The sequence below is a fragment of the Oncorhynchus masou genome, chromosome 7 (assembly GCF_036934945.1).
Source record: "Oncorhynchus masou masou isolate Uvic2021 chromosome 7, UVic_Omas_1.1, whole genome shotgun sequence".
In the NCBI taxonomy this organism is placed as follows: domain Eukaryota; kingdom Metazoa; phylum Chordata; class Actinopteri; order Salmoniformes; family Salmonidae; genus Oncorhynchus; species Oncorhynchus masou.
Genome location: NC_088218.1, coordinates 14,452,161 through 14,479,865, shown reverse-complemented (window position 1 = coordinate 14,479,865; position 27,705 = coordinate 14,452,161). Strand labels below are relative to the sequence as shown.

The 27,705-nt window shown below is 41.5% G+C and overlaps 1 protein-coding gene across 4 annotated transcripts; it reads right to left on the bottom strand.

The window, feature by feature from the left end:
* On the bottom strand, window positions 1-27,705 carry LOC135543331 (paraspeckle component 1-like). 4 transcript variants are annotated; one of them, XM_064970511.1, is made up of 9 exons: window positions 27,153-27,705; window positions 26,496-26,797; window positions 26,283-26,378; window positions 25,886-26,082; window positions 25,081-25,165; window positions 24,900-25,005; window positions 16,846-16,903; window positions 14,311-14,465; window positions 12,870-13,681 (listed from the first exon to the last, which is right to left on the bottom strand). In XM_064970511.1, exons 1-9 carry the CDS (start codon window positions 27,576-27,578, stop codon window positions 13,460-13,462), a joined length of 1,647 nt encoding a protein of 548 aa, XP_064826583.1. In that variant the 5' UTR covers window positions 27,579-27,705; the 3' UTR covers window positions 12,870-13,459. The 4 variants fall into 4 exon arrangements, with proteins under 4 accessions (XP_064826584.1, XP_064826587.1, XP_064826583.1 ...); XM_064970512.1 differs by lacking the exons at window positions 12,870-13,681; window positions 14,311-14,465; window positions 16,846-16,903 and adding exons at window positions 1-198; window positions 1,548-1,600; XM_064970515.1 differs by lacking the exons at window positions 12,870-13,681; window positions 14,311-14,465; window positions 16,846-16,903 and adding an exon at window positions 76-198.

Below are 27,705 nucleotides of genomic sequence, written 5' to 3'. Positions count from 1 at the left end.
GAAAGCTGTATTTTTTATTTACTGTAATAAGAGACATAACACTGCGTTGAAGAATAAATAGGAGGAAAAAGCAACACTTACCTGTAGGGAATCCAAATAAAAACAGTTGGAATGAGGTAACACTGAAGAGCAATGTTTATGTTGTTGTTTTTAACCAGTTTTCTGGTCTCATATCTGCAGCATGTAGAGCGAGTGCACCTGGGGAACAGAGGGAGACAATGACATGATTAAAACCACCTCCACACCAGTCAACCTATCCCAACCCAGGAAATCCTCTACAGATAGAAATACATTGTATAGATTAGAACAGGGCAGCAGGTAGCCTACTGAGAGAGTTGGGCCAGTAACCACAAGGTTGCTGGTTTAAATCCCAGAGACTAGGTGAAAAACCTAGCAATGTGCCCTTGAGCAAGGCACTTAACTCTAATTCCTCCTGTAAGTTGCTCTGGATAAGAGCGTCTACTAAATGACTCAAATGTAACATATGGTTGTCTGTCATTAGATGAGTAAATCATGTCAGCTCTTCTCATTAACTTCGATGTTGATCTGAAATGGTCACTGTTTCACCTCACTGAATACATCCCCTGATATTACACTAGGATGAAAACCAGCTGCCTTCAAGGAGCATAGTTGTGCACCCATGGGGTTGTTTCAACACCAGACCTCCATCTGTAAAACAGGCCATTATTACTCGTTATATTGATATGTCAATTGGCTTATGATGAGTACTGATAGATGAGGTTCATTTACTAAGTAGTTCAGGGTTTCCCAAACTCGGTCCTGGGACCCCCTCTGGGTGCACGTTTTGTAGATGACAAACACATATCGATAAGATAAAATTGTGTGTGTGTGTGTGTGTGTCAGACAGATGCAATACAAAACTCCATGTGTTACATGCTTTAGTGAAACAGGACAAATCAGACCCACCCTTTAGAATGACAGACAGTGCTGCAGCCTTGAGATGTGCGAGATGGTCGCCAGGTAATATCCACTTGAAGGACAAGCATCCTTCATTCATTGACTCCCTTATTAATTCATCCTTCATTCTACTAATACACAGTGGGTTCCACCAAGTGGATTGGTAGTATGTCATGTCACAGAGGACAATGAAACAACATTCATTCAGGATACTAATGACAGGTGTATGTTGTAAGGACTGTTGTGTTAAACGGAACAGATGGCCCTAAAGCAGTGTTTGTCAGTCCTGCTGCTAGGCAACCAACAAGCTACAGAAATGCTGTTATTTCATCAATACTAGTGGCATGTCAACAGACAACATATAGAGGTCTTCACAGGTCCAACAGGCCTGAAATATTGAGATCTGACCAGAGACCCGAGCGGGTTCTAAATTCAGACTTTTGACTCAGATCTGATAATTGTCACGGTCTCAGGTACGTGCAATTGAAAATGATTTACTGACCAGAACCGTCCTCTTTAATGTGTGTGTGAGGTGATGATAACTATGCAAGCTTGTTATGTGTCAGTCAATTGCAACTCAATAAAAATGTATAGCTTATGTATAGCTGAAACTGGGTTCGGCTGCTCACCTCACACGTGCCTTCTGATGTGGAGACAGAGAGCGAGTGAAAGGAGCCTTGGCCTAGGTAAGGACAGTCACAAAATTTTGTCAGCTGGTGATTGTCAAGCAAATAACTGTCGGTCTCAAGGTAATTGACAGTTAATTAACATGAACACATTTAGCATCTCCTGTTTTCAACATATAGCCTACAATTTTAAAAAGTCAAATCCATGTAATGTAGCCTACACCTTCACAATAAATCCATTATTTATTTTAGACAGGTCTAAAGAAGCATGATATGAAGAAAATGTCTATTTCAGAAGAAAAGAATAGCATACTCTGAGTTGTCCTTTTGTTAGGTCCTGATCTGGCTATGCCAAATGGTTATGGGCTACACTAGTTCCTTCAGCAGACAAGATTTGCTTATAATTCTGTGGCATAGGCTGTACACACTCCAATAGTCTCTCAATCACAATGTGACAAGCACTTGATAATGCCGCGAATTTCATGGCGGCATCCCCTTTGTGGCCATAATGAACCCTAAAAAAATCCAGGCCTTTTGCAGCCCAAAGTTTTGCGATGTGTCCTTCTGAGTGTGCTGTGCAATCCGAAGCGGCTCTCACTCACATGGCTCTCGATCACATGATCAGGTCCTTCTTACAGGCTACAAGTGAAGACAGACAAGGACGTGCGCAGTTGCGTCCCCGACGTATCTAATTACGAGGTGCATATTGAAGATATTGGAAGAACTGTCCACATTTACTTTTCGTCAGCCAACAAGATGAGTAGACCTAATGAACTGCAAAAGCAATAGCCTATGTCAATCTACTATCCCTCATAGTACAAAAGTTGACATTCTATTCAGTGCGAGAAATAAATATTCCAAACAGTCTGGGACAGTTGTGGGATGCGATAGATCCTAAACGAATACAACCACTAGCATCAATTTTATTTATTTTTTCATGCAATGTGGCTGACGCAACAGATCAAAGCATTTAGCTTAAAATGTTTAACTATTAGGCAATTTCTTCACATAAGCACAGCAATGCACACATGGTAGTAGGCTATAAGCACGAATGTTCCATTAGTGGAAAACACCATTATCAAAAGTGACAGCAAAAGCAATTATGCATGTAATGCTTTTGTTAAAAAGGTGAATTTTTAATGGTGAAAATGATCTTCCCCAAACTTGAAACTCACGCGCTGCTTATGTATGTCAGTTAGGCTCTACACCCTTTGTAAAGCAGATTAATGTGCTTCATTTTAAGATGTTATTTGGCCACATTAGTTGTGACACAAACCTTATCAATACATATAGGCCTAAGGGCTATGAAATATGCTGGGCATCATTCACAAGTGATAATATATAATTCAAAATTGATAAGCTTATATTGTCATCCATCAGACTATTCTTGATTCATTCTCGTCTTTACATATACTAAATAATGTGTGAATTTTTGGGGATTTAGAATGGACCATTATCATGCATGTGTATCAAAACAGGGGCAGCAGGAAAAAAATATAACGAATGGAGGACGCTTTTCCCTGTGGTTTATTTCATTCCAGCCAGGTACACTATACTGCTGTTGTAAAGAGAAGCAATGTGCTTAATATTAGGAAAGTTGAGAAATAAATATAGTAGGCCTAGCCTATAGAAAGCTGATGGGATCCTCCTCTTTTTATTAGCGGCCATCACTCTGTTTTGTCACTCAATTGCATAGCCTATAGCAAGGTAGCGCAACATGAGCGAATGGGCTTTCATAGGTGTTTTATTCGATTTGAATACATTTGCATTGATGTCAGAGTGATTAGAGGGACAATAGAGTGCGGAGTACCAGGCAGTTAGCACGTTTGGTAGGCTACTAATGACCAGCAGCACTATCAGAGCTTGGAGAAGCCTAATTACTTTTACTAAATGGTCATGTGGAATTAGACTGCCTTCATGACTCGTGACCGCAGTCACCACAACAGCCCTAGCCTAGGCTACTATTGATTGCGAAGATGGAGGCCTTTTTCATTGACGTAAAATTAAAGTTAGAGGATTTTGATTAGGATCTCCATTAGCAACAAAATATAGTATAGTGAAATTATTATTTTCGTACTGATTATAATTTGTTTTAGTATTGTATATTATTATTGCAAATAGTGTTTTGTTTCTTTGCCAAGACATTTGTTGGCTAAATTATGTTTGGTCTTTTTTATTGTGTGGGCCTACAAAAGGCACCCACCATTGTTGGTAATTACTGCAATATAAGCCTGTTCAAAACTTTAAACCAGTTTTGTTTCTTTCTGTTGAGAAATTTGTTTTGGCCCAAATGACACTGAACAATATAAAACACAACATGCAACAATTCCAAAGACTTGAGTTACAGTTCATATAAGGAAATCAGTTAATTTAAATGAATTCATTAGGACCTTATTTTATTTTACCTTTATTTAACTAGGCAAGTCAGTTAAGAACAAATTCTTATTTTCAATGCCTCGGAACAGTGGGTTAACTGCCTGTTCAGGGGCAGAACAACAGATTTGTACCTTGTCAGCTCGGGGATTTGAACTTGCAACCTTCCGGTTACTAGTCCAATGCTCTAACCACTATGCTACCCTGCCACCCCATCTATGGATTTCACATGACTGGGAATACAGGTATGCATCGATTGGTCACAGATACCTTTAAAAAAATAATGTAGGGGAGTGGTTCAGAAAACCAGTCAGGATCTGGTGTGACCACAATTTGCCTCATGCAGCGTGACATCTCCTTTGCATAGAGTTGATCAGGCCGTTGATTGTGGTTGTGGAATGTTGTCCCACTTCTCTTCAATGGCTGTGCAAAGTTGCTGGTTATTGGCCGGAACTGGAACCGACTGTCGTACACGTTGATCCGGAATTCCAGAGCATCCCAAACATGCTCAATATGTGACACGTCTGGTAGGTCACTTTAGAATTGGGATATTTTCAGCTTCCAGGAATTGTGTACATATCCTTGTGACATAGAGTGTGCATTATCATTCCGAAACATGAGGTGATTGCGGTGGATGAATGTCACGACAATGGGCCTCAGGATCTCGTCACGGTATCTCTGTGGATGCAAATTGCTATAGATGAAATGCAATTTTGTTCATTGTCCATAGCTTATGCCTGCCCATACCATAACCCCACCGGCACCATGGGTTACTCTGTTCACAACATTGACATCAGCAAACTGCTCACCCACACAACGTCATGCTGTCTGCCACCTGTCCAGTACAGTTGAAACCGGGATTCATCCGTGAAGAGCACACTTTTCCAGCGTGCCAGTGGCCATCGAAGGTGAGCATTTGACACTGAAGTCGGTTACGATGCCGAACTGCAGTCAGGTCAAGACCCTGGTGAGGATGACGAGCATTCAGATGAGCTGTGCAGACAGTTTGTTCAGAAATTCTTTGGTTGTGCAAACACACACTTTTATTGGCTATCTGGGTGGCTGGTCTCAGACGATCCTGCAGTTGAAGAAGCTGGATGTGGAGGTCCTGGTGTAGCGTGGTCACACGTGGTCTGCGGTTGTGAGGCCGGTTGGACGTACCGCCAAATTCTCAAAAACGGAGGCCTCTTATGGTAGAGAAATGAACATTCAATTCTCTGGCAACAGCTCTTATGGACATTCCTGCAGTAAGCATGACATAAGACTACCAAAATCACAAATTATCTTTTTGAAGGACATACCATTAAATCTGCCCCCACTCCCTTTCAAACATGTGTAAGTGCAAGTCATTATCACTCAACACATCCTCCCCACTCGCTCAAATCATACAAATATACACACAGTATAGTCCTGTATGCTACGTTATATTGTCAAAGTCAGAAGAGTTACAGATCAAAAAGCATTGTTTAGAACAGACATGCTCTGTAATGTGTAATAGGGAAGTGTCAGTTCTACACATTACATTTCTTTCAGCAACATTCTAAACATTGCAGCACCACACCTAGTCCAAAAATCTAAATTTAATGTCTTAAGATGTTGCAAGATGAGGGTTTCCTCTGAATTTAAAAAACTGGCCAACTAACATAATTAAACATTTATACTATATTAAATCATGATTTACATTAAAATACTTAATGATGGATGGACACTAATTCCTTCACCAGTTGCATTCACTAATCTGTGGTGGGTTTATCTGAGTTCTAGTTAGACACCCATACATAGTTACACACACAAAAGTATGTGGACACCCCTTCAAATGAGTGGATTTGGCTATTTCAGCCACACCCATTGCGGACAGCTGTATAAAAATCAAGCACACAGCCATGCAATCTCCATAAACAAATATTGGTAGTAGAATGGCTTTACTGAAGAGCTCAGTGACTTTCAACGTGACACTGTAATAGGATGCCACCTTTCCAAAAAGTTAGTTTGTCAAATTTCTGCCCTGCTACAGTTGCCCCAGTCAACTGTAAGTGCTGTTATTGTGAAGTGGAAATGTCTAGGAGCAACAATGGCTCAGCCACGAAGTGGTAGGCCACACAAGCTCCCAGAACGGGACAGCCGAGTGCTGAAGCATGTAGAAATTGTCTGTCCTCGGTTGCAACACTCACTACCGAGTTCCAAACTGTTCGTCGGGAGCTTCATGAAATGGGTTTCCATGGACGAGCAGCCGCACAAAAGCCTAAGATCACCATGCGCAATGCCAAGCGTTGGCTGGAGTGATGTAAAGCTCGCCGCCATTGAACTCTGGAGCAGTGGAAACGCATTCTCTGGAGTGATGAATCACGCTTCACCATCTGGCAGTCCGACGGACAAATCTGGGTTTGGCGGATGTCAGGAGAACACTACCTGCCCCAATGCATAGTGTCAACTGTAAAGTTTGGTGGACTAAGAATAATGGTCTGGTGCTGTTTTGCATGGTTCGGTCTAGGCTCCTTATTTCCAGTGAAGGGAAATCTTATTGCTGCAGCATATAATGACATTCTAGACGATTATATGCTTCCAACTTTATGGCAACAGTTTGGGGATGGCATACTAGTAGAGGTCTATCAAGCCTTTTTAGAAAAATAAATAAATATATATATTACACACACACACACACACACACACACACACACAGTGGGGAGAACAAGTATTTGATAACCTGCAAAATCGGTAGTGTTTCCTACTTACAAAGCATGTAGAGGTCTGTAATATTTTATCATAGGTACACTTCAACTGTGAGAGACGGAATCTAAAACAAATATCCAAAATCACATTGTATGATTTTTTAAGTAATTAATTTGCATTTTATTGCATGACATAAGTATTTGATCACCTACCAACCAGTAAGAATTCCAGCTCTCACAGACCTGTTAGTTTTTCTTTAAGAAGCCCTCCTGTTCTCCACTCATTACCTGTATTAACTGCACCTGTTTGAACTCGTTACCTGTATAAAAGACACCTGTCCACACACTCAAACAGACTCCAACCTCTCCACAATGGCCAAGAGCAGAGAGCTGTGTAAGGACATCAGGGCTAAATTGTAGACCTGCACAAGGCTGGGATGGGCTACAGGACAATAGGCAAGCAGCTTGGTGAGAAGGCAACAACTGTTGGCGCAATTATTAGAAAATGGAAGAAGTTCAAGATGACGGTCAATCACCCTCGGTCTGGGGCTCCATGCAAGATCTCAACTCGTGGGGCATCAATGACCATGAGTAAGGTGAGGGATCAGCCCAGAACTACACGGCAGGACCTGGTCAATGACCTGAAGAGAGCTGGGACCACAGTCTTAAAGAAAACCATTAGTAACACACTACGCCGTCATGGATTAAAATCCTGCAGCGCATGCAAGGTCCCCCTGCTCAAGCCAGGGCATGTCCAGGCCCGTCTGAAGTTGACCATCTGGATGAACCAGAGGAGGAATGGGAGAAGGTCATGTGGTCTGACGAGACAAAAATAGAGCTTTTTGGTCAAAACTCCACTCGCTGTGTTTGGAGGAAGAAGGATGAGTACAACCCCAAGAATACCATCCCAACCGTGAAGCATGGAGGTGGAAACATCATTCTTTGGGGATGCTTTTCTGCAAAGGGGACAGGACGACTGCACTGTATTAAGTGGAAGATGGATGGGGCCATGTATCGCGAGATCTTGGCCAACAACCTCCTTCCCTCAGTAAGAGCATTGAAGATGGGTCGTGGCTGGGTCTTCCAGCATGACAACGACCCGAAACACACAGCCAGGGCAACTAAGGTGTGGCGCCATAAGAAGCATCTTAAGGTCCTGGAGTGGCCTAGCCAGTCTCCAGACCTGAACCAAATAGAAAATCTTTGGAGGGAGCTGAAAGTCCGTATTGCCCAGCAACAGCCCCGAAACCTGAAGGATCTGGAGAAGGTCTGTATGGAAGAGTCGGCCAAAATCCCTGCTGCAGTGTGTGCAAACCTGGTCAAGAACTACAGCAAACGTATGATCTCTAATTGCAAACAAAGGTTTCTGTACAAAATATTAAGTTCTGCTTTTCTGATGTATCAAATACTTAGTGGGCCAAAAAAAGTATTTAGTCAGCCACCAATTGTGCAAGTTCTCCCACTTAAAAAGATGAGGCCTGTAATTTTCATCATAGGTACACTTCAACTATGACAGACAAAATGAAAAAAAAAAAAAAAAATCCAGAAAATCACATTGTAGGATTTTTATGAATTTATTTGCAAATTATGGTGGAAAACAAGTATTTGGTCACCTACAAACAAGGAATATTAATGTCTCTCACAGACCTGTAACTTCTTCTTTAAGAGGCTCCTCTGTCCCCCACTCATTACCTGTATTAATGGCACCTACTTGAACTTGTTATCAGTATAAAAGACACCTGTCCTCAACCTCAAACAGTCACACTCCAAACTCCACTATGGCCAAGACCAAAGAGCTGTCAAAGGACACCAGAAACAACATTTTAGACCTGCACCAGGCTGGGAAGACTGAATCTGCAGTAGGTAAGCAGCTTGGTTTGAAGAAATCAACTGTGGGAGCAATTATTAGGAAATGGAAGACATACAAGACCACTGATAATCTCCCTCCACGCAAGATCTCACCCCGTGGGGTCAAAATGATCACAAGAACGGTGAGCATAAATCCCAGAACCACACGGGGGGACCTAGTGAATGACCCGCAGAGAGCTGGGACCAAAGTAACAAAGCCTACCATCAGTAACACACTACGCCGCCAGGGACTCAAATCCTGTAGTGCCAGACGTGCCCCCTGCTTATGCCAGTACATGTCCAGGCCCGTCTGAAGTTCGCTAGAGAGCATTTGGATGATCCAGAAGAAGATTGGGAGAATGTCATATGGTCAGATGAAACCAAAATATAACTTTTTGGTAAAAACTCAACTCATCGTGTTTGGAGGACACAGAATGCTGAGTTGCATCCAAAGAACACCATACCTACTGTGAAGCATGGGTGTGGAAATATCATGCTTTGTGGCTGTTTTTCTGCAAAGGGACCAGGACGACTGATCCGTGTAAAGGAAAGAATGAATGGGGCCATGTATCGTGAGATTTTGAGTGAAAACCTACTTCCATCAGCAAGGGCATTGAAGATGAACCGTGGCTGGGTCTTTCAGCATGACAATGATCCCAAACACACCGCCCGGGCAACGAAGGAGTGGCTTCGTAAGAAGCATTTCAAGGTCCTGGAGTGGCCTAGCCAGTCTCCAGATCTCAACCCAATAGAACATCTTTGGAGGGAGTTGAAAGTCCGTGTTGCCCAGCAACAGCCCCAAAACATCACTGCTCTAGAGATCTGCATGGAGGAATGGGCCAAAATACCAGCAACAGTGTGTGAAAACCTTTGACCTCTGTTATATACCTTTGTTGGCAATGACAAAGTATTGAGAAACTTTTGTTATTGACCAAATACTTATTTTCCACCATAATTGGCAAATAAATAAATTAAAAATCCTACAATGTGATTTTCTGGATTTTTCTTCTCATTTTGTCTGTCATAGTTGAAGTGTACCTATGATGAAAATTACAGGCCTCTCATCTTTTTAAGTGGGAGAACTTGCGCAATTGGTGGCTGACTAAATACATTTTTGCCCCACTGTATGTCATGCAATAAAATGCTAATTAATTACTTAAATCATACAATGTGAGATTTAGATTCCGTCTCTCACAGTTGAAGTGTACCTATGATAAAAAGTACAGATCTCTACATGCTCTGTAAGTAGGAAAACCTGCAAAATCGGTAGTGTATCAAATACTTGTTCTCCCCACTGTATATATACTAAAAGCTCCATTGTTAGATTGTTTTAACTACTCCTATAGAAATGGTAGTCTGTCAGGTACTCAGCAGGAAGGTCTGATTTCACTAATTACTAAAACAAGACCGAGATGGGAAATATAAAGATTCAGTTTTTTTAGACTGTAGGCCCCTTACACTTAAATGTTGTGATGCAAAAATACTAGCGAAATGCATAGCACTCAGAATTAATGAGGCTTTACCAGGTATTGCTCAGCCTGATCAGGCAGGTTTATTTTTTATTTTTACATGGACGATACATTGGAGATAATATACGACAACTACTAGAAATAATAGAACATCATGAAATATCTAAGAAACCAGGCCTGGTATTTCTAGCGGATTTTGAAAAGGCCTTTCATAAAGACTGGATTTTTTAAATTTCGGTGATTCTCTTATAAAATGGGTAAAAGTAATGTATAGTAACACCAGGTGTAAAATAGTAAATAGTGGCTACTTACGAGAGTTTTGAATTGCCAAGAGAAGTTAAACAAGGGTGTTTGCTGTCACCATATCTATTAGTTATGGCCATCGAAATGCTTGCTATTAAAATCAGATCCAATAACAACATTAGGGGATTAGAAATCCAAGGCTTAAAAACAAAGGTGCCAATGACTCAAGTTTTATATTAAGTCCGCAAGCTAAATTTTTCTGGACTAAAACCTAACTGTGTACAATATTACATTTTCAAAAATACAACTTTTACATTACCCTGCAGTTTACCTATAAAATTGGCTGACGGTGAAGTTGACATACTTGGTATTCATATGACAAAAGATATGAGCCCTCCACAATGAATTTCAATAGAAAACTTGTAAAAAAAAATAGACAAGATCCTGCAACCATGGAGAGGAAAATACCTGTCTATTTCTGGAAGAATTGCCCTGATTAACTCTGTTTACTCACTTACGGCGCTGCCTACTCCTGATGATTGGTTTTTCAAATCATATGAGCAAAAAATATTTTGCTTTATCTGGGACGCTAAACCAGACAAAATAAAGCATATAATTAATAGGGTGGGTTGAGATTATTAAATATAAAATCACTAAACCACTCTAAAAGCTTCACCTGTTCAAAAGTTTTACTTGAACCCTAAAATGGTTCTCAAGTAGATTAAGACAAGCTCATCCAATATTTAAAAAGCCTTTTTGCAGATAGCCATGTCTCTTTTTTTTTCTAAATCTCTCTTTTTCAAACAAGCATTGCAGAGCTGACTACAATTTCATCCCCCTGAAAATATGTAATATTTGTTAGAACAAATATTATGGCTGAACTAAAATGTGCTGGTTGTCAAAATACCTGTATTTATGGGAAAATTGTATTTTGTTCTTAAAGTATATTGTAAATTGGAATGGTAGTTGTGTCTTTCATGGAGTTATCAGAATTGTATAAGAAGGTCTGCTCAATCCAAGAGTACAAGCAACTGATTACAGCGTTACCCCAAAAACGGAGAAGGCGGGTGGCAGCGGGAGGTGGTAGGAAACTTATCTGTCTGCCCAATATAAAAACTGGCAGAAGAATAAAAACAGAACAAATAGGAAAGTATACCAGTTTCATTTGAGGACCAGGTTGTTGACAACTGTGCCATACAGATTGCAAAATAGTTGGGACATTTTTTGATATACCGATACCATGGTACAGGGTGTTTAACTTGATTTTTAAAACGACGCAAGATTCAAGACTTCAAGCTTGACAGCAAAAATTATTATACAGAATTCTTGCCACCAACAAAACGTTGAATATTTGGGGCATAAAATCATTGAAGCTCTGCAGATTTTGTTGTGAGGATACAGAATCAATAGACAATTTATTTGGGTATTGCCCTCAGGAAGCCCGTTTCTGGTCTCAGGTTCAGGAATGGCTGAAAATGCATCTGTTGACGTGCCCTTGAGCAGGGCGTTGACCCTGTGTCATCCTGAATGGGAGTCTGTTGGATGACTGGTGTGGTGAAGTTGTTGAGCGGCTTCACTGCAAGTATATTGTATGTTTTGGATATTCAATAAAAATAAATACATTTGAGGAAGGCCCTTTCCTGTTTCAGCATGACAATGTCCCTGTGCATGAAGCGAGGTCCATACATAAATGGTTTGTCGAGATCGGTGTGAAGAACTTGACAGGCCTGCAGAGCCCTGACCTCAATCCCATCAAACACCTTGGGATGAATTGGAACGCCGACTGCGAGCCAGGCCTAATCGCCCAATATCAGTGACCCACCTCACAAATGCTCATGGCTGAATGGATGCAAGTCCCCACAGCAATGTTCCAAAATCTAGTGGAAAGCCTTCCTAGAAGCTGTTATAGCAGCAAAGGGGGACCAACTCCATATTAAATGCCCATGATTTTGGAATGAGATGTTCAATGAGGTGTCCACATACTTTGGCATGTAGTGTAGTTACAGCTCCACCTGAATATACTTAACTGAAATATAATGCAAATGTGGTTATACATCAAAGACTTTCTTCACACATGCTCGCACACAACACTCACTCAAGACAAGCACATGATTCTTCACACACACGGCAACACAAATTCTCTTGCTCGAGTACAGAGGTAAGTGCACGAGTATGGGATATTCAAATGTCATGTTAATTAACATGATATTACAAAAGTTTGTCTATAATGTTGAGTTAATTAAAATACAAGAAACTTTAAATATACAGAAAAAGAATGAGAAATTACTAACAAAATGTTGAGTTGCTTATTGGTTCAAATTAAACTCCAGTGTATTGATCAGAGTATCCGATATGGGTATTCTGCCTGCTTGAGGATCAATACACCCAATAGTGTTGTACCTATTCCAGTATCGCAATACTACGATACCAGATTTTCCTTGGCAAAAAAGAAACACGAAGCAAACTAAACTCTATGGTCCTTTAAAACCTAGCTTTGTAAAATATTGTGTGCTATAGCTAAACAAATGTGACTCTGGGTGACAACATAAGGCTGTGTATGTTTTACACGGACATCATTTTGGCTCTCTGCTCTGAAAAATTAAGAGATTAGTTTGAGTTCACAATACTTGAAACAAGGATGAGGGTGAGAAAATCTCAAAATATCTAGGTTGGCTACAAAAGTTTTTTTTTTTTTTTACTTCAATCAACTTAGTATTCACAAATTGGCATTTCACAGTTTTATTGCAGTTAGTCAAACAACTACTACAGGATGCAATGTACCGGAAATACATTCCATGGACGGGAGGAAATCAAAGTAAGCTAACCATTGCAGTGGCAATGCAGGTCTTCACTTATTGTTACGAGGAACTACTGAAAACAACAATAACAGGAGGATAGGATACTGATAGCAAAAAGCAAGAAACAACATCATACAGAAGTTTATAAGCCATCTACAGACCTGCCTACATCAAGATACATCACAGTTAATATTGGCCTAAACCTTACCTACAGACCTGACTACATCAAGATACATCGCAGTTGATATTGGCCTTTGGCGGCCAACATTGAAGATTTGTGTTTTTGCATCAACATTGGGCCTGGCTTGTGATAGAATTATATATATTTTTTTCCTCAGTCAACATTCGGGACACATGAAGAAGCTGAGGGAAATAATCAGCCCAAATTAAAAGAACAAAAACAAACATTTGACGAGAAAATAAATCAGTTATTTTACATAATGAGAAAGGGAAAGCAAGAGATCCAAATATTGAGCCTTGGGGTACACCGTTGAAAAAATGTCAACACAACACAATCAGTATCTGCGACGTTTGTTGTTAGGCCCTTCATAGTTTCCCACAACAGGGATTCCCCTCCCGAAGCCTGCTGGCCCCCCCACTGCAGGTCCAGGCCCTGCCCCCATAAGCCCTGCTCCCACTGCCTGTTGCTGCTGAGGGGACTCGACACCTGGACGGCCACTCATAGGGGATGAACCAATCTGATTAGGAGCCCCCTGGGGGAACCTATCGTTGCGCAGCTACAATATAAAGGGATAGGGTTGTTGGAGATATTATGAGAAGTCCAGATGCAGAAGAATCAGATGGGAGGGATATTCAATAACAATGTTCGTTTTGGCGAGGCAATGAGAAGGCGTTCCGAACGTCAAAGTAGGCAAGCAGAGGAGTTCCGGGCAGTCAGAAGAGGGAGAGAGGAATCAGTCCATTAGTTATGGGTGCAGAGCTGATATAAGCTATGAGAATCCCTTTCCTAAACCGCACTAACCTCATGATGTGAACAGTGAAATCAGTGGAGTAAATGTTATTATTAACCTCAATTTGCTAATCACCACCAAGGGATACTATGATATCACGATTAAAGATATCACAATGGTAGGGGAAAAGATGCCAGAAAAGACCAGCTGGATGAGATATCTGTACCATAAACTATTCAAATCAAAGTCACTGGCAAAACACCTTGGAATGTAATATCCATAAGCAGCATCTAAATAGTCTCTGGCATCTCCTCTCACCACTGGTTCAAACCTGAAAACAATACACTGCAGTTTCTATTCAACACCAAGGGTTGAGCAGGTTACAGAGAGCGAGTTATTGAGAGAGAAATTGAAAACAGGTTGAGAGTAAGCGCCCATCTTAGCGCATACATTACCATGGCTCCATTGTCTGGCATCATGTTTGGCGCGCCCATGTTTGGAGTTCCCTCGGGGCCCATGGCTCCGGCCCTTCCGCTCATGCCTATGCCCACCATTTGAGGGGGTCCCTGGTTTACACTGGCCCCGGCAACAGAGGCGGGATTAAACCCATCTACACGCAAAACAACGTAGCATCGTTTGGTCACACTGGAAGTAAACCCCACCCATCACACCCCGTGTGCACTGTTTGTTGTTGTAGAGTGGTGTAAAAAATCTCTCAGGGCTGACAGAGCTAGCTAACGTTGGTTGTTGGTCACACAAGCAATGCCAATTATGTAGGTGTCAAATTTTCGTTTCCTAGTTTGATAGGGAAAAAGTCAATATTAAGCCCGGTGGTACACAATTGAAAACATATCAAATGTTTTTAGTCTGTGGTGAGATATCCATATCGATGTGTACACTGAACCAAAAATTAAATGCAACATGTAAAATGTTGGTCCCATGTTACATGAGCTGGGGGGCCTGATGAATTTTTCAATTGACTGATTTCCTTCTATGAACTGTAACTCAGTGAAATATTTGAAATTTTTTGCATGTTACATTTATCTTTTGTTTAATATATATATATATATATATATAACCCTTTTAAAAACATACATCATTTGTTGATGATTTCATATGGCAGGTTAACAGTCTACAGCACCTGTAATAATTAGGCTATGACTTAAAATTGGTCAAGTTGTATTAATATATAAGCTGAACAACCAAAAACCAACGTTAGCATATAGATGCCTACAACAGACTATTTACAGGTCATTGGGAACAGGAGCAGTGTATCATACCATTAAATCAACAGAGCAAGAGTTCCATTACAGTAAAATAGCAATGTGGGACAAGCTGTGAGAGGCCCTCAGATAATCGGAAATTCATCCAGACTTCAGGCAAAAGAACACCATCACCCAGTTCTGCTTCTTGGTTAAAAGCCGTGACTGCACATCACCGTTGCCAAATACTCAACCCCGGACCCAAAACCCCATTCAAAATCATCAGTAGGATGACAAGTCATTTAATAAATACATTTTTTTTTAAATTAAGAAGAAAGAAAATGTTGCATCAACTACTAATGGAAACACGAGTAAAGAGTTCATTATGCTTTCTAGGTACTAAATGAGACAGCTGTATTAGTTATGAATTGACTCCACCCACCCACACACACTGCTGGAACTATTTCCTAGATGGTATATGTACACAGAAATGATACTGCAACCCCCCCCCCCATAAAAATAATCCACGCACGCCATTATGTTTGTAAGTAGTAAACATACACACACATTAAATGTAAATACAAACAAAGGGATAGGTTTATTCTAAGAACGTTTACCAAGTGTTGGGATTGGTGGCTACTGCTGATACAAAATGTTTGCTAAAAACCCTCAAGCTAGAAATGTTTATTCAGTTTGGGCCTCATCTATTGTTCGAATCAGGTAACCTATAAATAAGTAGGTCTGTAGAAAGGGCAAAAGTGAAGTTGCATAAAACATTAAGGACGAAAGAAAACAATGGTTTCCTTCAACCAGTTGACTAAATAACAAATGACCTGATAACGAAAAGATCATAAGTAGTGAAGTCATCATGTAAAATTCACACTAAAAAAGGTAGATGTGACTTACTACGAATTGATGTACTCAGTTTCTCCACACAAATCAGGGGTAAAAACAAAATACATTTCAGTCATGGGATTTAAGTCAATTTCAGTTCAACTGCAAAACTGCAAAACTTTTCATGAAAATAGAAAAGGCCTGACCATCATTTCTTGTCAGGAAAGAGGATAGTTTTGTACATGTATTAAAACTGAGTTACACCATTTAGTCATATATATATATATATATATATCTGAAATAATCGTGGAGGGGTTAAAGTTATCGATCACTGCAAAGGATTACTGCAAAGTGATCGACAACTTTAACCCCTCCAAGATTATTTTAGTCTCACAATCCCCCAAAACACACTTACAACCTAGTCACTCTCACTCACAGATCTAATCACTGACACAAAAACATGAATTAGCATGTTCTCGGACTACGCCACATGAGCATATTTCCCCCAGTAGTATTAGTACTTCAGTACACACAGTATGTAGGTGATGTGCAGCCCCGGGTTACAATCAGGAAGTGGTGAAGGAGCCACCATGAGCCTCACACAGCCCATCCCGTTCAGAGCCTCACAATGTCTTTAGCCCTGCTCCGAGCCCTTTAATGTCTGCCGACCTGAAGGAACTAGCCAGGTGCACACAATATGGCGGAGGCTCCACCTAGCCTTCTTAGGGGGAACTTCTGGCTGAGGCGGCAAAACTCCAGTAACTTTCCTCAAATTCCCAGGCTTTCCAGGAATCCCAGTCCCTGGGAATTGAGAAAGTTACCAGAATTTCACAAACCTAGCCATATGGCCAACACCTTCCCAGTTCCTTTAGATCTGTAGACACCAAAAGGGGGAGGGGGTAGTTCATGGTTGTTTATGGACCAGTCAGTGCTGAGTCATCGTTATGACCCTACCTCCCATATTAATGGCTCCACGAGGGCCCAGTTCACCCATTCTCATTTCCTGTTCTCTCTGGAAGAAGTGAAGAAGAGTGGTGCACCCGTAAACCTTGTGGACAATAACTACTAGGACCATTAGGACATGTGTAGGATGATTCCTCACACATCACAACACTCACACAGATATACAGTGGGGCAAAAAAGTATTTAGTCAACCACCAATTGTGCAAGTTCTCCAACTTAAAAAGATGAGGCCTGTAACTTTCATCATAGGTACACTTCAACTATGACAGAAAAATGAAGAAAAAAAATCCAGAAAAACACATTTTAGGATTTTTTATGAATTTATTTGCAAATTATGGTGGAAAATAAGTATTTGGTCACCTACAAACAAGCAAGATTTCTGTCTCTCACAGACCTGTAACAACTTCTTTAAGAGGCCCCTCTGTCCTCCATTCGTTACCTGTATTAATGGCACCTGTTTGAACTTGTTATCAGTATAAAAGACACCTGTCCACAACCTCAAACAGTCACACTCCAAACTCCACTATGGCCAAGACCAAAGAGCTGTCAAAGGACACCAGAAACAAAATTGTAGACCTGCACCAGGCTGGGATGACTGAATCTGCAATAGTTAAGCAGCTTGGTTTGAAGAAATCAACTGTGGGAGCAATTATTAGGAAATGGAAGACATACAAGACCACTGATAATCTCCCTCGATCTGGGGCTCCACGCAAGATCTCACCCCGCAGGGTCAAAATGATCACAAGAACAGTGAGCAAAAATCCCAGAACCACAGAGGGGGACCTAGTGAATGACCTGCAGAGAGCTGGGACCAAAGTAACAAAGCCTACCATCAGTAACACACTACGCCGCCAGGGACTCAAATCCTGCAGTGCCAGACGTGTCCCCCTGCTTAAGCCAGTACATGTCCAGGCCCGTCTGAAGTTTGCTAGAGAGCATTTGGATGATCCAGAAGAAGATTGGGAGAATGTCATATGGTCAGATGAAACCAAAATATAACCTTTTGGTAAAAACTCAACTCTTCGTGTTTGGAGGACAAAGAATGCTGAGTTGCATCCAAAGAACACCATACCTACTGTGAAGCATGGGGGTGGAAACATCATGCTTTGCGGCTGTTTTTCTGCAAAGGGCCCAGGACGACTGATCCGTGTAAAGGAAAGAATGAATGGGGCCATGTATCGCAAGATTTTGAGTGAAAACCTCCTTCCACCAGCAAGGGCATTGAAGATGAACCGTGGCTGGGTCTTTCAGCATGACAATGATCCCAAACACACCGCCCGGGCAGCAAAGGAGTGGCTTTGTAAGAAGCATTTCAAGGTCCTGGAGTGGCCTAGCCAGTCTCCAGATCTCAACCCCATAGAAAATCTTTGGAGGGAGTTGAAAGTTCGTGTTGCCCAGCAACGGCCCCAAAACATCACTGCTCTAGAGGAGATCTGCATGGAGGAATGAGCCAAAATACCAGCAACAGTGTGTGAAAACCTTGTGAAGACTTACAGAAAACATTTGACCTCTGTCATTGCCAACAAAGGGTATATAACAAAGTATTGAGATAAATAAGTATTTGGTCAATAACAAAAGTTTTCCACCATAATTTGCAAATAAATTCATTAAAAATCCAACAATGTGATTTTCTGGATTTTTCTTCTCATTTTGTCTGTCATAGTTGAAGTGTACCTATGATGAAAACTACAGGCCTCTCATCTTTTTAAGTGGGAGAACTTGCACAATTGGTTGATGACTAAATACTTTTTTGCCCCACTGTATAAGCAACAGCCAGGGAATAAGGTTAATAATGTTCTCCCAACTGTGATAGAAAAAGTCCCGAAGGAGGAGTTACAAAAGCTGTGTGTGGAATGATACTGTATTGGATATGTAAGAATTTAGTGAGAGAGGAGCACATACGAAATGATCATCTGAGTTCCTAGGTTTGCTTAACAAGTTACCTATGTGTCCAGTATGGATTCTCAAGGTCCATCTAAAAAGGTCAATATCAGTCTGTATGTGATGAGCATATAACCTAATATGGGCCAAGCCAAAATATAACATGGATTTAGTCCAAAGTTGACTGAAGTGACCTTGTTGTGGTGATTTCAGCCTAATAGAGGAATAAGGGTTACTGATAAATATGCAAGAGAAAAGATAGAGAAGTAGATAAATCCCCTCCACACATTGTTGTTCAGACAACCCAAACATTAGTACACACAAATATATATGTACTCTACACAAACGCACAAATGAAGCTCTACAAAGCACACATTATCAACACTGACCTCCCCTCACACACTCACATAAAATATCTTATCATAAAGGACATGCAATAAACATGCCCCCACTCACTCTCTCACACACACCTGTAAGTACACAATATTATCACCCAACTCAACCCCCCCCCCCAACACACTCGCACAGACACAAATAATATATGCAAGTACACTCAACATCCTCCTAACTCGCTCACTCACACCATCATACAAATATGATACACATACAGTATAGTCCTGTGTGCTACGTTATATTGTGAAAGTCAAAGCGTTACAGATAGAAAAGCATTGTTTAGAGCAGACATGCTCTGTCACATGTAATAGGGAACAGTGTCAGCTCTACACATTGCATTTCTACCAGCAACATTCTAAACATTGCAGAACCACAGGATACACCTCCTGGTCCAAAATGTCTTAAGATATGTTGTAAAATCTGAGTTTCCTGTGAATTTTAAACTGGCCAGCTAAAACAAAGTAAACATGGGTAAATAGTACATATATTATATTTTCCATATTAATATACTATATTTCAAATCATGTTACATTTCAATAGTTAATGAGGGATGGACAGTAAAAATGAAATCCTTCACCGGTTGCATTCACTCATCTGTAGTGGGACAAATTGTGTTCTAGTTATATAGTTACAGCTCCACCTGAATATACTTACCCGGAATAAAATGCAAATGTTCCACATTGAAGATCGAACACTTCCATCACACATACTTGCACACAACACTCCCTCCAGACAAGCACATTAAGTAGTTTAAGTACACACACAGAAACAAATTCAAATCACAGACAAACACACACGGCAACAAATTCTCACACACACTCTCTCTCGTCTCTGTTGAGTACAGAGGTAAGTGCAGTATGGGATATTAAAATGTCATGTTAATTAACACGACGTGACAGTATTACAAAAGTTTGTCATCTATAATGTTGAAATAATTAAATGCAAGAAACTTTAAAGGAAAAAGAATGAGAACTGTTAAACGAGAAACAAAACATACAGCATTTGTTGGAATTAAATCTTGAGTGTTGATCAGAATATCTGATATAGGTCTTTTGCCGGGAACAATTTCCACAAATGTTTATGGATAAAAAATCCCTAAAGTACAGTATGCACTACTACTAAACATTTTTAGAACTAGAAGGTAATTATCAATTATCAAACATTGTGGGACTTGCTTTAGGTCATTGAAAGTATTTTTGTGGTAGTTGAGGAAATATAAGACATCTTACTGAAGTGAAGAATTATAGCCAAAGTTAAATGATAAAATATCTAGTCTGATAAGCCCATACTATGATAGACAACTATAAAAACCTTATTACTTTGGCGTGTGGGGGAGTTAGAGCACATAGTTCATCACAAATACAGTAAATACACTCAGACTACAACATTTTTACTCATAAGGAATTAGAAAAATTGTAGGCTATAATTAGGGGTGATGAATATGTTACACCTAGTGGTAGAAGTTTAGATGTTTGTTAGTGTTCATACACTAAGTTATGAAAGTAGTCAAAAGTTTGTAAAATTGAAGAGATAGTTGATGCGGTTCCTAAAACAGCTGTATAGTTTGATTGTTAGAAGATAATTCCGTTCCCAACTTCAGATTTGAATAGCAGAGAAGACCAATATTTAATATCCTCTACGTTTTGTCTAAATTGTTGGGAAAGTGTTCAAGTAGCTGATGTGTAAAAAGTCACCTTGATTTACAAAGGACAAAAAGTTGAATAATTTAAAAAGTTTATATGCAGGGCTTCCCGAGTGGCGCAGCGGTCTAAGGCACTGCATCGTAGTGCCAGAGGTGTCACTACAGACCCTGGTTTAATCCCGGGCTGTATCACATAACCGGTCGTGATCGGAAATCCCATAGGGCGGTGCACAATTGGCCAGCGTCATACGGGTTAGGGGGAGTGTTTGACCGGGGGAACTTCATTTGGCTATTCGCACTCTAGCGACTACTTGCGGCGGGCCGGGCGCCTGCAGGCTGACCTCGGTCGTCAGGTGAACAGTGTTTCCTCACATTGGTGCGCCTGGCTTCCGGATGAAGCTGTTGGGGGTTAAGAAGCGTGGTTTGGCAGGTCATGTTTCAGACGACACATGACTCGACCTTCGCCTCCGGAGCCCGTTGGGGAGTTGCAGCAATGAGACAAGATCAAAATTGGGGAGAAAATGGGGGGGGGGGGGGGGGGTAAAAAAAAACTTTTAAAAATTGGTATATATGCCATGAAAAAACCTGCATGCAAGCAACTTAATCCAGACCAGTCTACACATTTTTACATTTGAACGGTATTTCTATCTGAAAAAGTGTTAGAGGAGTAGTGTGCTGCTACATAACAATAAGTCTGTTTTTTAATTGGTGTGTTTTTAAACTTTTTTTTAAACAATATTTAAAGCGAAGACTGTTGCTAGTGCCACTAATAATAGTAGGCCTACATATACTGTAATCCTGTGTATGTTTTACATGAGCACAACTTTGGCACTCTGGATGACGGGACACATTGAATACAAAGTGGCGCCCAATTGATAGATCTTTAAAAGTTCTATTATTGCCAGACACTTCTGACTTCTAAGTTGTAGTTCAGCTTTGTCTTGTGGACTTCTATTCAACCACCCCTTTTGGGTTTCATTCCTCGGTCGATAGCACATTGTTCGGTGATGGAGCATCATTTTATTTTTTTAACTTGCACTCGTCTTTTCCTACTAGCACTGACATTGCTGATCACTACTTTAATTGAGGAAAAATGTACTTACTACGACTGATGTGGTTGTCTCACCTAGCTTTCTTACGATGAATGCACTAACTAAGTCGCTCTGGATGAGAGTGTCTGCCTAATTACTAAAATGTAAGAGGGAGCCAAAAAGTGTGTTAGGTATACGTGTTGCTCGCAAGCCTCACACACACTTACGAACATGTTCTGAGATTGCCCCCACCCCCCAAGACTAATGGTAAAGGGTAACGACAATAGATCTAAGTTAATCCTTGTGCGGGTTGTTTTAGGTTAAGCTGTAGGAGTTGAACTCTTGCTCTAATGCAACAGTTACATGCTAGGAGTAGTGTAAGGGTGGCTGTAACAGCAGAGGGTGCTTTGTACGATATTTCCAGCTGGTCCTCTTTCTCTACGGCCTCTCAACACACAATAGAAACAGAGAAGAAAAGTTATTATGCATCAACATCATAAGACACATCACATCCACAGGCATGCAGTAATACAAGTGCACCAAGGGCTAGGTAGATAGACACATGTTTCCTGAGAATGTCAGTATGTTTCCCAACCCATGATCACAGAGTTGCAATGATGAAAAAGTTGACTGGAGACTGTTGAAATTCTGAAAATTGGGACCAAGACTTAGGCCTGAAATGAAAGATTAAAATCCACCCCAAAAAAGCCGATGACAGATTCCTCACACTCTGCCTGTGTTTTTGTCAAGTGATTAGATAAAGATACCAAAGGACACAGCATTTGCACAGTGGCCATTTCTAGACATGCCATTCAAATTTTAACAGATTGACATTCAAGTTACCCTATCGCCTTCATGGAAAAACTAACTATTCTGAGGACTCTCTCTGGAAGTGAAGTTACTCTCATCTGGAACACACTCAAGCATGACAAATGAGCATTGTGGTGAAAGGGTCTGTCAATCATTAGCCTCTCCCCTCTTAACGTTCCCACAAGAAAGCCAAGCTGTCAGTTACAGGATCTAAATGACTTCAGACAACTCAGCAGAGATAGAGCAGTATTTTGTTCTAGCAGGTGTCCCTCACCCATACTACTTTAGTAAAATAGGTGTTGAAAACCCAGGTAAATACAACAGACATTTGAATTGATGACATACGTATAACGTGGGACAGCTACATGGTGTTTTATGTCGCTGGCTGTGAGGATAGTATTGTGGATACACGGCTTAGAAGGGCTGCTACTGCTTGACATCAGTTTGGTGAGAAAAATACGCCCTGAAAACCACAGTAAAACAACGATGAACCAATATAAAAAAACCTCGGCCTTTCACTTTTGGTTTTAGCAGATCTGAAGAAACCAGATGGGTGTAAACAAGATGGTGGCTGTCAGCTGCTACCCTAAGCCCATTGGAGGGTTGGGTTGAGCAATCGCTGCACTACTTACACCTATCAGTCCCGTAAGAAGGAGAATGAATAGTGGCTTGAGGTCAATTTCAGATCAGGGTTGCGTCTTCCAAGCGAAAGTCTTTGGAAGATACCAAAACCAAACCTAGAGCCCTGTTGGTATTGTGACATGCTACTTACATAAGAAATAGCACTAAATAGGTAGTAGGCTACCCTAAACTAGACCAACCCAAAATACATTTTTATTAGACTTTCACTCACAGGACTACGGTACACTGTTCATCTGTAGTTACCTAGAAAAGATATGCTCCTATAGTGATATGGGACACTATGTTCATCTGTAGTTACCTAGAAAAGATATGCTCCTATAGTGATATGGGACACTATGTTCATCTGTAGTTACCTAGAAAAGATATGCTCCTATAGTGATATGGGACACTATGTTCATCTGTAGTTACCTAGAAAAGATATGCTCCTATAGTGATATGGGACACTATGTTCATCTGTAGTTACCTAGAAAAGATATGCTCCTATAGTGATATGGGACACTATGTTCATCTGTAGTTACCTAGAAAAGATATGCTCCTATAGTGATATGGGACACTATGTTCATCTGTAGTTACCTAGAAAAGATATGCTCCTATAGTGATATGGGACACTATGTTCATCTGTAGTTACCTAGAAAAGATATGCTCCTATAGTGATATGGGACACTATGTTCATCTGTAGTTACCTAGAAAAGATATGCTCCTATAGTGATATGGGACACTATTTGAAAAGAAAAAGGCAGCATTCTGGGATGCTTTAGGAATGGCTATTCAAAATTATTTTACCATTCAAATAATATCATCACTTATATTTTCCAGATATCCGGATAGTCAAAAAATGCACATGCACATGGCAGAGGTAAACAGAGGAGATAGAACTGATTCTGCTACGAAAAAGGTTTTCTGGTGAGTGTTTTGCATTGATCTGTGTCGGGTATAGTGGAAACTCTGTCAAGGGAGTGCCTGTCATTGCTATTTGAAGTGGGGGAAATGGCATAACGAGTCGGGGCAGCCTGGAGGGCTAAATATCCAGCAGTAGCCCAACGCACCGCTATAGAAACTAAAGATTTGTAATTTAATTAAGAATTTCAAATGTCCTGGTATTTCTTTGTAGATAAAAATATCACAAGGATGACGTAACATAGACAAAGATTTTTCATCGTTAAAATAAGTCTAAATAAATATGTATCTAAAAAAATTAACACTCAGGTAATTGAATACTAACATTCGGTCAGATATCTGGGTATTTAATTAACCGTGCCTGTCCCTAGTATGCTTGATCATCATCGGTGTGACGTAGAGCAGTAGGACTGTTAGGCATCTCTTCTCAGCACCCAACATGATCGATGGACCCGAAAAATCCACATCATATCCAAGAATGTTCTCAAAATCCCCATATAAAACGCAGACCCTCAGCAGAATCATGTGAATGAACGTGTGTGAACACTGGTTCTCTGAATTGAAGAAGAAAAGTGTGATAGTTTGTGTATTCAGAAATCTAGAAATGAGTGATACTGACTGTACTGATGTGAATGTCTATGTTGGCTGTGTGTGTGTTCTCCAAGTATATTCACACTCTTCATGAAGTTAGGCTTGAACCGGTCTGACCTTTGTGTGTGCATGATTGTGTGTCTGTCCGGTGAACTCACGGTGTCTGCATAGTTTGGCTTGAAGCCGTCCGGTTGGCGTCTCAACTCCTCCTGCTCTCGATGGCGCTGCATCATCTCCTCCTCCTGCCTACGCCTCTCCTCATGTCTACAAACAGGAGAGAACGTTTAACACACCCACTTCTGACGAGAAGAAAATAGAGTGGGAGGTACACACACATACCTCATCTCTATATTCTTGCGTTTCTGCAGCTCCTGGTTGCGAAGCTCCTCCAGACGTCTCAGCTCCTCTTGACGCCTCATCAGGTCTGAGAAAGAAGAGATGAGAGAAATATGGGTTGGCTTGGTATTACAACAGGTCTGAGAGAAAGGGGTTGGCTTGGTATTACATCAGGTCTGAGAGAAAGGGGTTGGCTTGGTATTACATCAGGTCTGAGAGAACGGGGTTGGCTTGGTATTACATCAGGTCTGAGAGAACGGGGTTGGCTTGGTATTACAACAGGTCTGAGAGAAAGGGGTTGGCTTGGTATTACAACAGGTCTGAGAGAAAGGGGCTGGCTTGGTATTACATCAGGTCTGAGAGAAAGGGGCTGGCTTGGTATTACATCAGGTCTGAGAGAACGGGGTTGGCTTGGTATTACAACAGGTCTGAGAGAAAGGGGTTGGCTTGGTATTACATCAGGTCTGAGAGAACGGGGTTGGCTTGGTATTACAACAGGTCTGAGAGAAAGGGGCTGGCTTGGTATTACATCAGGTCTGAGAGAAAGGGGCTGGCTTGGTATTACATCAGGTCTGAGAGAACGGGGTTGGCTTGGTATTACATCAGGTCTGAGAGAACGGGGTTGGCTTGGTATTAATGTTTTTTTGTATTCACATGTGACAGTTTCTGACAACACTTGAAGTAGGCCTATGGCTATGTCTGCAAATGTTGAATATGCGCACAACACAAAAGGTAACATGTTAACTTTGTCCTTGAGAAGTGAGCGTCTTCCTCAGTGTGTGTGAGAGGTTCCTCTGAGTGTGTGTACCTTGTCTCATCATCATGAGCTGATGCTCGTGCTTGGCGGCCTCCATCTCTTGCTCCAGCTTCTCCTTTGCCTCTCGGATGTTGCGCTCAACCTGGTCTCTCTGCTGCTTTTCCATCTCGTCCAGGGCCTTCCAGCGGGACGAGTACTCAAACTCAAATGTCCCCGGCTGGGCAAACCGCGGGGGGTGCTCCCTCTCCCTGGAGAGACAGGGAGGAGAGGGGTTAGTGGCTGAACTAAGACCTGCAGGGAGACCATGAGGAAAGTGGAACGGTGCACACACACACAACAGGCAAGTGAATAAATCAACAAATTCATACTGGTTATGATAAAGAACTCCAGTTGTCAAGACTGGTACAGAGTGTAAAATTCCCAATAGGAGATCGTGTGTATAACGTACTTGTGGTAGTGTACAGATTTCACAAGCAATTTCTCTGGGAGTCCATCTTCTTCATCCAGCTGCTCAGTGGGTTCCACTATGGCAGGCCGAGGAGACCTGGAGACAAGATGGTGAGATGGGAGTGATCACTTACACTGCTTGGAATTGATTTGGCGTGTTTGGGTTATTTCGTAAACCAGGTAACTAAGTAAATGCAGTCGTTGGTTGTCTTACGTGGTGAGCAGCAGCGCCCCGTCAGCACAACGATCCAGGGCTTTACGAGCACAAGGTTTGTTGGCAAACTCCACGAAGCCCTTCCCAGTGGGCCTTCCGCGGTCGTCCACCACAACGATAGCCCTTTCCACGGGGCCGAACTCGGAGAAGGCCTCCTCAAGGAGCTCGTTGGAGACCACGGGGGAAAGGTTCCGCACCGTGAGGGCAGAGCCGTGCGTGGCGAAGCGGATCCGAATAGGTCGGTTCCCCAGCACTGTGCCGTCCAACTCTGCCTTGGCAATCTCTGCTAGTGTCCTGGTTTCCTAGAATACCAGGTCAAAGGTTAGACTCTATTGATAGCAAACTTTCAAACGTTTTTTTATACAGTCTTGGTTGATTAATGAGAATTTCCACCTAGATAGTGTTACCATAAACTCTAGTCAAGTATGTTTCAAAGGGACCCGATGTATCAAGTAATGAATGGTTTCGGGTGGCGGAGTAGGCTTAACAACTAGTCAGGCAAACCCATCCGCCTGAGTAATAAATCGAAGTTAACTAACTAGGGGAAACAGATGGCTATCGATACTAATGCGACCTAAACTCCAACATTCAAAAGGAGCTTCCTTCACCACGGAGTTAGATATTACAGATTAACGTTACTCTAAAACGCAGTCTTACCAGTCGAATGAAGCCGAATCCTCGGTCTCGGTTGATAAACACCTCGTTAGCCTCGCCATACTTGGAAAACAGCTTTTTGAAATCATCCTCCGTGAGGTCTGTCGGGAGGTTACCGATGAACAACCTACAACGCTGCGTGAAGGTTTTCTCCCCGGGTCTCCTGAAACTCTTTATATCCAGCGTCATCTCCTGCGACTCTCCGGCTCCACCCTCCCCCTCTGCAGCAGGGCTGGCAGCCGTCGGCGGCTTTGGTGGTGGGGTTTTCCCATCCGCAACATTCGGCCTTCGCTCCATGCCTGGAGAGTCCATGTTGCGCTTTGTGTGCTGCTGCTGGTGGTACTGCTGGTGGTACTGCTGCTGCTGCGGTGGTTTCGGCGACGGTGCGTTGTTTTGAATGTTGATCTGTTTAAGATTTCGGTGAGCCATACTTAGAGCGAAGTAAATCTCTCACAATATGTATCCAGTAAGTATAGCTTTGAATGCGCAGAAATGTTTCAGAAACGAAGAAATCGTGCCTCCTTTCAGTCAACAGCCAGCGAAGTGCGGCTGTAAT

What these genes read in the sequence shown, in the direction of transcription:
- LOC135543331 (XM_064970511.1), bottom strand. Translation starts at nt 27,578, where the DNA reads ATGGCTCACCGAAATCTTAAACAGATCAACATTCAAAACAACGCACCG. An exon ending in AAATCTGTACACTACCACAA is followed by an intron (nt 26,083 to 26,282) that starts GTACGTTATACA and finishes CTGTCTCTCCAG; the next exon opens with GGAGAGGGAGCACCCCCCGC. An exon ending in TGCCAGACAATGGAGCCATG is followed by an intron (nt 13,682 to 14,310) that starts GTAATGTATGCG and finishes TTTATATTGTAG; the next exon opens with CTGCGCAACGATAGGTTCCC.